Source organism: Bemisia tabaci, chromosome 3 (genome assembly GCF_918797505.1).
Source record: "Bemisia tabaci chromosome 3, PGI_BMITA_v3".
In the NCBI taxonomy this organism is placed as follows: Eukaryota; Metazoa; Arthropoda; class Insecta; order Hemiptera; family Aleyrodidae; genus Bemisia; species Bemisia tabaci.
The window spans coordinates 54,893,511-54,904,131 of record NC_092795.1 but is presented as its reverse complement, the minus strand read 5'-3'; the positions used below and the strand labels follow the sequence as shown (position 1 = coordinate 54,904,131).

Sequence of the window (10,621 nt, the reverse complement as noted above, 5' to 3'; positions counted from 1 at the left end):
CATGCAGTAACTTTTCGGTTACCCTGTGGTGTAGCGATTGCTGCGCTCCAAATAGAAGAGTGTTGAAATCAGGAAACTCCCTCCTTTCTTCCTGCTTGCCGATTGTTTTTACTGTGCAATTTTAGCAGCAATTATTTTGTTTTTTCTTGTTCTTCATTACAGTCCTCGGTTTCAATTTTCTCATGTTGATCTTTCCACGTTCTTCATGATGAGTCACCCGACGTAATCTGCGAAGTGAGCAGATTTAGAAGAAGTTTTTCAAGTTTTAGCAATTATTGTGTTGTGGTGAAACAGTGACGTTTGAAAGACTCACGATATAATCAATTTTTTATCAGCCAGCTACTTAACCGCCGTTGCTGAACGCAGCATCACTTCACACTCATTTGACAGTTAATCCGTCCTAAACTACTTGTGCCCCTTAATGGTTTATATTTAAATTTCAAAGATCATGGGTGATGTCAAGTGGAAATATATTTTCATTCCAGTCATTGCTGCAATTTTTATCAGTGACAAAACCGAAGGAATTCCCTCCAATTCAGTGCTAATGTCCGATGCTTTACCGAGGAGTGAAGGCATACTTCAAAATCTTTACAGCAGCGAATATCACAAGAGACCTGTCCGAGATGTTGGAAACAGAAATATCACAACCAAGGTAGTAGACAGTTCTTTCTCTCACTGCTGTATTCAGCCTGTAAGCCTAAGCTCCCATTTTTTGCTATCAAAACTGAAATTTTCTGCGAGAGGTTAGGCGAAATCTCTGTTTTCTCACGGAAGTCAAGATACAAGATACTTTCCGATACCTTCATAATTTTCATGAGCTCCTTATTGCCTGTGCTATTACCAGGATACCTGAATAAGAAATAATGAACTTGTTAGGTTAAGATATCAACAGGAGTTTAGTTTCCGACGAGTCATTCACATTGCATGTGAAGCATCGCAACTGAACCCAACTTCCCTCTAGGTTAACCTATTTTTATATTAAATGTACATCCATCACTCCTATACAAAAAAAAAAAAAAAATCAGTCTTACCAGGACAAATCAATTTTACACATTATTCTTAGGGGTATTTCCATTATGAAAGATTTTCAGGATTTTTTTCATTTGGAAGTTGCCAACCATTAAATTGGGCATTACTTATAATTTATAGACATTCTAAATACACTTTTTGCTTTGTTTGCCTTGTGCTGGTTTCATAATCCTCGCAAAATCGGTTGGGTTATTTATCTTATATTACCCAAGCCATTATCTTAAGAATCCATTGGTTTTCAAATGAATATGCTCCTGGAACAGCTTTGCAAATGGTGGTCCTGTTATAATTTTTGTACTTAAAACCAAGCTTAGTTCCGATCAAAATTGTCAGTGGAAACTTACTTTAAAGACAGACGAGAAATTTGAGGCAGAATCGTTGGGTACCACTACTTCCTCTTTTATCTCAACTTCCCTGTGGTATTGCATTGAACTGATCCAGGTCTATTTCGTGTACCTTAAACTTTTTCCGGGATTTTCCCCGTAGAAGTTACCTTTTTAACTATCTTCAGATTAAGCATAGGCAGGGTAAGAAAGAAATAAAGGATTGGAAATTTCAGTGAAATATTGCATAAAATATCACGAGGCTGGGAAATATATCATATTTTTCAGGGGCTAGAGTATGCAACCCACACTCGAACACACAAAAATAGGAGAAAGTCACAATTTTTACATTTGCAAAACATGGAAAGGAACTGGTATTTTTCAATATCTTTCATAAATTTCTGTAATTTCATGAAATATTCCACGTGAAAATTCAAGATTTTATGTTTCATGAAATTTTACCATCCTGAGCAGAGGTGATGAATACCATCCTCATCAGTTAATATGTCTTGAAAATTCCTTTGATGGTGGTCAAAAAAGAGTTACACGAAAGTATCATATTATCAAATCTCAAGTCTCTGGTTTTAACTACCCTTATGTAACATTGATTATTTGTGCATGCCTAAATCATTAGGGCAGATGTTTACCACTTTAGGAGATCGCTTCATAGATAATTATGTTGAAGTTTCAAAGTCCAGTGATATTGAATCACTTGGGGCATCCAGGTACCTATTCAAGTTAAACATGAAGTTTAAAGGACACTGATTCTTTTGTTTTTCGCCTCTTAATCACCCTGTAGAGGGCAATTTCTAAAGGCTCTATGTATTGAACTATCAACATACTTCTGGCTCTTTTCATTCATTGATTTTTTTTCCAAGTAGTTATCTACTCTTAAATCATTTACATACCTTCATGGTAATTTTTGCACAAGGAAGGATCCCCAAAAACATAGCCTAAGGAGGGGGACCCTCTTTATATACATAATTTTATAAAGTACTATTTTAATAATTAAAGTATACAAATTGAAACAAGGAGGTAGGTATGATAAAAAAAAAAAGAGAAAGAATAAATTCAGTCTATCAATCTCACGGAGAACTTGAATGCATTTCACCGCAAAACTTACAGGACTGAGAGCAGAGCTTCATACCCACCTAATCGAATATAACCTGGATTTCTGGCAGTCTGGAAAACCTAGAAAGTTGAGACATTTTCTGAGTGTTGTGTCGGTTCAGCAACTTCAGCTGTTGCCATTCAAGAGAGCACAAACGATCTCCAAATGCCATTTTCCATAATTTAAATCTCTAGAAGTAGAAAATATGTCCAAAGATTAGCAAAAGTTAGCATAATTAAAGAGGGGAAAAATCAACACCATTAGCTTTCGTCAAAGGTCATTTTGAGTCAGGCGAAGAGAAAAAAAGTGTAGGGTAAGTCAGGGAATTGGAAAATAAAGAAATTTTGGAAATCCTAATAACTACTTTTGGTCTGCTCCTGTTTTTAGGTTAGTGCCCTCAATGATAGCCACCAGCAGCTGATGGTTCATTGGGCAGGAGAGGGCTCTGAAGTAATGATTTGTCTTGCGCGAAGTCCTTACTGCGACACACAAAAGAGCTGTAACACTCCATCCGCTGTTTATTTCTCTTATGATTATGGAGATTCATTTGTCAACATGACAGAGCATTTCAAAATCAACAGTCCTGAGGCTGTTTATGCATCTGTAGACAAGCTTTATAAGCATCCAAAATTTAATTCACACGTAAGTACTGAACGCCCACCCTTTGAGAATCTAAAAACTGAAGTTTGCAGACACTATTGATGTACTTTGCCAAGTTCTTGTGCTGAAAGGTCTCTAAAGATCTCTCTCAAACTCTAATTTGAGAAATTGAAGAAGAAATGCAGTTTTTGAGTCAATGTTTAAGTGAAGTGCAAAATTTATTTTAATTTCTCTCATTGAACTAGGTATAGCTGGTCAAAACCTAGCAGTAAATGTTTTCAAACTCTAATTTTTCATGTTCAACCTCATCTGCACTGTCCTAATAATCAGATGTTAGAGCTAATTCCCTCAATTTCAAGTAAAGAGTTTAACTAGAGTTTCCCTAGAAATATCCAAATTTGAGCTGTATTTTTTCTGTTTCTCTCTTGTCTCAGCTGTTGACTCCTAAGCTGGTGTTTAATAAACCTTCTGCCTTGCGTCTAAGTACCAAGCAAGACCTTTCAAAAATGTCCTTGCCAACCGAAATTTTTCAACCTCTATTATTTTATAATTTTTACCAAAGAAGTCTTGGAAATCATTAGATCTTAATTTTAACTTCACTCCAAAGCTTACAGAGAAAAACAGTTGTTGTTAAGCTTAATGTAACTTTTACCTGACGATCAAGACATGGCAGCATAAGACAGCGCTTAACTACTCCAAACAAATTCCATGCTGCCTTGACGAGAGCCTTCCTCACGAGCTTTTCCAAAGCCATGGCCGTAACATAGTCAAGCATATCTATATCAGTAGTTATATCTCTAGGAGCAGTTAGTGCACTGAGTGCGATGTGAAAGTCGCTCCGATAAGTTACGAACTATTCAGTGCTGTCGTAGCATAATTTTTTCTATATGTCTTCAGTAAGTAAGTACTTGAATCAGTGCAGTGAAGACTGACAAGTTCAGTGACTTTTACTAGACCTCTTATTCAGCCCAGTTCTCATAGAAGTTCATCATTCTCACTTAACAACATTAGAAAGACCCTCGTAAATGGATGGAGTCCAAGCATTTGCCTTGGAGAAGTGGTGGTAGTGGATTGATGCGTTCTTTATTGTATTAACACTCCGATTTTTGAAATCGAACCGGGTCAGAATCTTGCTCAGACTATTCACCTAATTTTTTCATTTTTAAATGCATTTTAACATGATTCTTTTCAGACTGTCTTCACTGATTCTACCAATAAAATGATTTTTACCACAATGGATTATGGAAAAACAATAATCCGGTATTCTCTTCCCTTCACACCAAGTGATGTAACTTTCCATCAAGACAAGCCTCTTGTGTTCCTTTCTCATGACAAGAGTGATCCTAAAAAACAGGTTAGTACCTTTACTACCTCTCAAAACGGAGGAGATTCATTTTTGTTTGATCAGGTGTTGAACCACTATGAAAATGAACATATGTTTATTTTGTATATCAGTCATTAGAGACCTATCAGTCATGCATGCTTCCCCTAATGTTTGCACACATTACACGCATAGATGTTCAAGAAATTAAAAAGGAAACTTTTTCATTCCTTAGAGCGAAAGGCAATAAATCAGTTAGCCCAGGGCTAGATCCCCTCTCCCCTCCCCCTTGCAAGACAAAATTAGATTTTTCTCTACCCCTTTGTACGAAGTAATTCCTGAGTGGCCCTCAAGGAAAATTTTAATGTTGAATTAATAATTATATTAAAAATATGTGAAAATGAAAGAAAACATTTAGAAAATCTTATAAGGCAGGAAATTAAAACATTCTGAGTAGGTCTCTTTTTGGAGTGGTAGGGGGCAGTATTAAATGATTCAACAACAAAATTGAATTCCTGTGCTGCACCAGAGATGAAATTTGGTCATATTTTTCAATGAATGGCAACTTTTATAATTTTATAATATTGCCATTATTTTGTTTGTTTATTTGTTTCCCTAAAAATGTAGCAACCTTGACTACTAGAAGTATGTGCAATATTAGCTAATCATTGTTCCTCACCAGAAACTTATCTGAATTCAAGCCTGTAATTTTTTTCATATTCCCCACATGTGTGGAATCTCTTTTTTTCTTCTTCTTAAATTCTTTATTATTATAACCGTGCTGGTAGTAGAGAAATCTTGAAATAACCCAGCCTAAAAGCGAAAAGTTGAGGTGGCAGTAAGAAAAAAAAAACTATTTGCATTTTGATAACTGATATTGACAATTGACTAGCGCACAAATCTAAGAAAACACTTTAAGAGTTTGAAGGAGATAAGCAAACTGTTATCTGTGTTCCATAAGTGCCAATTCCAATTTCAACAACTCTTTTCCACACAAAGAATTTAATAGGTGACTCCAGGGAGTCATTTGCAATGACTTAATATATTTGATTCCTTTTAAAAAAGCACCTCAATGTACATACTCCTGTATCGGCTCTTGTCTGCCTGATAAGGCCTCCTGTGAAAGGTAGAACATTTAAAATGAAACTGATCTACACAAAAAGTTATCCTTACAATATTAAGGAATGCATTCATAGAGGAGTGTAATTGGATTACATTTTGCAATAAGGACCCTTTATCTCTGGCTCTCCCATAAAAGCACTTATCTGCATAGGGAAACCAATGACATGTATGTTGTCTCTAAAATGAGCCAGAAATAGTGGCTCCTTATTGTAAAGTGTAATCCAATCATAAGTTCTGTTGCCAAAACTCCACATCGATTTTCCCTCTGCACTGAATATGCATGGGGAAACAAGAGAATGAAGGAGACTTATTGTTAGTCACTTAAATTTAAAACAGACTCTCATATGATATTTTTTTTTTTTTTTAAATATGTATGAACTTAACTTTCTTTGAAATTTCACTTAATAAGTTACCCTATTGTGTACATAATGTAATAAAGGGGGGGGGGGGGTGTTGCTTTCTGAAGAGTTTAAATAGAACCTTTTTCAGATATCTTCAGAAGTAAATTTTAGTGAATTTTCGGAGTTCTGAAAACTTGTGCCCACTCCCCCCCCCCCTTTCACTTTCAATAACAAGTACATATTGCTGAACACTGACGAGCACTCATTAGGGCATTCATGAACGAAGTGGAGGAATATTAAAATCTCCAAAACCTTTGTTAAAATCTGATCCATTTGTTTCTTAACTGAAGTATGGTTTCTCTTTGCTGAAGGTCAGGTTGGAAGTGAGTTTGTCCATTTATTGATCAATGTCAGCTCTTGTGAAGCCTCAGTTTAAGCTTTTGAGAGTAAATGTCATGGGTCCCAATGTTTGAACGAGAGATTTAGAGAAGAGCTGTGAGTCACACTACATGAGTCAGTGTGAGTGTTTCGTTTTCAATTGACCTTGATTGAGTTCAAGAGGGAGACCAAGTGAGAAGACTCCCACCCCACTACCCCTATCAAGAACTGTCATCCACCATGTGGGCAATTGCAACAAGTTCTTAACATGCTGCTGATCAACGGCCTCTCTTTTGCTCCCCTCTATCTCATGTGGGGATATGTGTCACCATCCGGTGTGTGTAGTATCTCTCTGATGAGCATATCAAATTATTTTTTCCCCTGGCATTTTCCCCTTATCAACACTGCAATTCACTGGATGATGTCACAAGACCTCAAAAACTATTTGTTGCTGAAATGAATGAAGAATTATTCTGACTTTTTTATTTCATCTACTCATTCCTTTCAAATTTATTTCATGCATTAGTTTCTAATTTCTTTCTGTATCTCTACTTGTTACTTGATTTTTTTACACCAAGCATTTCAGTGAATAGCGAATATTGATTTCAATAAATGGGTTTAAAAAAGATAAGAAGGTCCATGAATCATTGCAGCACAAAGTGTAATCACCATAACATAGCAACACTGCATCAATTAATTGGATTGTACTTTACAAAAAGGAACTTCATACTATTTCCGGCTAATTTTAGAAACAACGTATGTGCTATGAGTTTCCCTATGCAGATAGGTACATTTAAGGTTAATCCAAAAATCTAGTTCCCTGCAGTATAATTATAATTTTTAGTTTTGTATCACAATTCAAACAGCATTTCTTATCAATTTGTTTCAATTTATTTTGCAGCTATGGATAACTCAAGACTTTGGAAAAACTTGGAATGTGGCCCAGGCATACGTGAAGAACTACTTTTGGTCACCTTTCGAGAACATCAACTCCAACAAAAAAGAGCTCTTAGTTGAACGAATTGAACCCTCTGGAAGATCAAACATAATATCTGTCCGAAATTTAAGTTTGTTCTCAGGTCAAAATCAGGTGCTTCTCACAGAGGTTGAAAACTTTATTGTGAAAGGTGACTTCATGTTTGCCTTCAAAAAACTCAGTGAAAAGGTTTGTAAAGTTTTTCTCAATAATATTTTTTTCTCCCGACCACTTTACTTTATTTTATGTACTTAAACATAGATTTAAAACTTTTTATTTGTTATACATGCCATTTTCTTGTTGAAGCTATATAAAGGTCCTATAAAGTACACTAGATATCCATAATTAAGTGACTATGCAGCTAGTGATAAACATTTTCTTTTTTCCGTTAATTTCACACTAATCTTTTTAACAAAGGGAACTTTGTGGAGCTTTTTAAAGCTTATAATTGGTTTTTCACCTAAGTTTGTTATAGATTCATTCAGTCTCAAAGGTACTTTATGATCATGTCTCAGCCTCCTTGCCCCTTGTAATAGTAGAGGGCTTATTTTGTTTAAAAGCAGTCATTACTTTTGCTCTTTTTTGCCCTGTGTTCCAATGGTTCATTATTTCTTTTATCGGTATTCAAGTGTTCTGTCAAACTGAGGAAAGGTTGATATCTTTCAAAATTTAAATATGATCATTTCTTTTATTAACAGAATTTAGAAATGTTCATTGCATACAAGAATTCTCATTTCATGAGGTCCATCTTCAATTCCGAGTTGGATCGGCTGGAGTATCATATCGCAGATGTCTACGAAGATCGCGTTTTTGTTGCTGTCCGCCATTCATCTACTTTCTCTCACCTGTACGTGTCTGACCGATTTGATTCCTCTACGGGCAGAGTTCAGTTCTTTTTGTCTATGGAGAGAATCTTGTGTTTCTTTCCTAACGCAACCTGGAATCATCCGCTCATGAGGTAAACATTTTTAATTATTGTATGCATTTTTTATTTTTTGCTGTGGAAAAACAACTTATCACATAATATGAATGCATTTAAGAATTTTTGGACCTAAAATAATTGATTACTTATATTTGTGCATAGAAAATTTGAGTGAACTGTGCCTGCGATATCCTTATTTTTCAAATTAAACAAACATTGAAGGAATTATAACCTAATCATCAATTCGCATGTTTAAATGAAAAATACTGCCAACAGTTTTTCGCCATGGCATTTTTCTTGCTTTAAAATTCACTTATCCCTTGTTTTCTACATCAGATTAATTATTACATTGTTTTAAAAGAATGATACAAAATAAAAAAGAAGTCTTCACTTAGAAAATTTTGAAGGAAAATCTGCAAAGTTGCAAATGATTTTTCAAATTTTGAAATATTTGAGATAAAATTGGTTTACAAAGTGGTAAGGCTTCGAACTTTCTACATCCCTGTGCCATCATTATATATCTTCATCCTACTTATTTACATGTTCCTCATCATTCTGCGCAGAATACAATGACGCCCATTCTTTTTTTTTTTTTTTTTTTTTTAATAATCTGCACCTATGAGCTCCATATATTAGTTATTATCGTCGAATGTCAAACTTTTTAACCTTGTTAGCGACGATCTAAATGTTGCAGTAATTAAATTTTTGTTATTTGTGTTTATTAGGTATTTCCTTTTTTTTCTTCTTTTGCGGATTCTAAATTTATGTGTTCACTTACAGTGCTGTGTCAGAAGAGGCCTTTGCAGATCTGCACCGCGTTGAAGGTATGCGAGGGATTTATATTGCATCTCAGTCACAACACACGAATGAAACAAACACCATTATCGGAGTGGAGCACCTCATAACATTGATAACATTTAACTGGGGCAGTGAATGGAAACCCCTGAAACCTCCAACAGTAGATGATGAAGGTCAACCAATCATCTGTAGACTGGTTAGTGATTTTATTTGTGTTTAAAATATTTCTTTTTAAATTTTACAAAATATTCCTCACGGACTTTATTTCATAAGTTTCGGTTTAAAAGTACTCTGAAGATTGCTCTCTCCGAAACATTTTTGGTAAATGAATGAAATTCTTTATTTATACCAACTACTTTACAGTATTAAGGTATTTTACATCATAATAAATTACATAATTTTAACACGGGCAAAAAATACACCAAAAACACGTGTTTTTGGTCTAAAATAGAGGACGGCTCTCCTAAGCCCCGGAGTAGTAGCCCTCCATACGAGAGGTTGGATACAAACCCCACGCCATGCCCCAGGGGACCCCCCCCCTCCGAGCCCAGTTGTCAGCCGGCCGCTCTCTCGGAACTACTTTTGCTCAGCAGGTTTTAATCCTCCTCAATCTCACCTGCTACTGACTGGCGCCAAGCAAGAAGGGGAAAGCCTCCCTCCGCAAGACAAGGGATACTGCACCCACGCACTTTCGAACTACCCCCCAAAACAAAGTCAGGTTACCCTCCCCTTGGAAGAGGGAAAACCTTTACAGGAAAAAAAAAACCCTTTAGATTCTGAAGTATTAAACATATAAAATAAAAATTGGGAAAAGTTCCCTTGGCTTCTATAATTGATGAGCACCGCTGCTCAGCGTTATGTCGATCGATAAGAAGTTCCACTGGTCACACAAGCTTGGTTTCTATTGCAGCGCAATAATTTAAATTGACTGAGTCTAATAAAGATGTCCATTGCGACACAGATAAAATAAGATGGTAGGCCTGATCCCTAAAGTGTGGAGTGATCAAAGTCTTTGGTTCCTATAGTTGAGGAGCTACATGGCGCCATGTTGCATGCTGATGCTCCACATTTACTGCCACGAACACTGGACCAAGGGTAGAACAAACGCTAAATTTCTGCTTCATGACCTAAAGAGGGCCATACGGTGTGCGTACTTCTGGCGGAGAGAGAGACCATTTTCTAGCATCACCGCCCCTCCTTGATGTCGGGTCCACAGCCGCGATCACAGAACAGAGCAGCAGACTTTAATCCTCGGAAATGTGGCAATGCCACATTTGAAGACGAACTTATCTAGAGTTAATATCACATTTAATATAAGTGTCAAGTGTTGCTACTAGGAGGAGTTTCGACGCTCCGATGTTAAATGAAAATCGCGGAAAACTACACATGATTAAACTCTATTGTTGGATATACTATCTTCAACAGATAGAAAAATGAAAACTATACCCGAAGGTGTAAGTTCGAACTTGATAGCACTGTGCGAACCAGGGGAAACGACCGAAAAAGCAGGAGCGGGCGCCGAAGCATCCGCTCACGTCGGGCTCCTCTTATCGAATCCTTTTTGGTAAATTAAAAAAGAAAGTTATTTATTGTGTTGCTTCCCTTCAGTTCAATCTTAATTCTTGCCAAATTTATAAAAATTCAGATAATTTTCATGTCATCCTATTTAATTCAAATAAACTGTAAAACAGGTGTGAACG

General features: G+C 36.1%; 1 protein-coding gene across 2 annotated transcripts in view; it reads left to right on the top strand.

Moving 5' to 3' along the window:
* Positions 1-91: 91 nt before the first annotated feature.
* Positions 92-10,621, top strand: part of LOC109033036 (sortilin-related receptor) — a 33,002-nt gene continuing 22,472 nt past the window's right edge. For both annotated transcript variants that reach the window (XM_019045445.2, XM_019045444.2), the window contains exons 1-6: positions 92-652; positions 2,851-3,105; positions 4,256-4,417; positions 7,127-7,390; positions 7,900-8,159; positions 8,904-9,117. In XM_019045445.2, the coding sequence (XP_018900990.2) occupies positions 449-652; positions 2,851-3,105; positions 4,256-4,417; positions 7,127-7,390; positions 7,900-8,159; positions 8,904-9,117 (1,359 nt within the window). In that variant the 5' untranslated portion in view covers positions 92-448. The remainder of the gene's footprint in view (positions 653-2,850; positions 3,106-4,255; positions 4,418-7,126; positions 7,391-7,899; positions 8,160-8,903; positions 9,118-10,621) is intronic.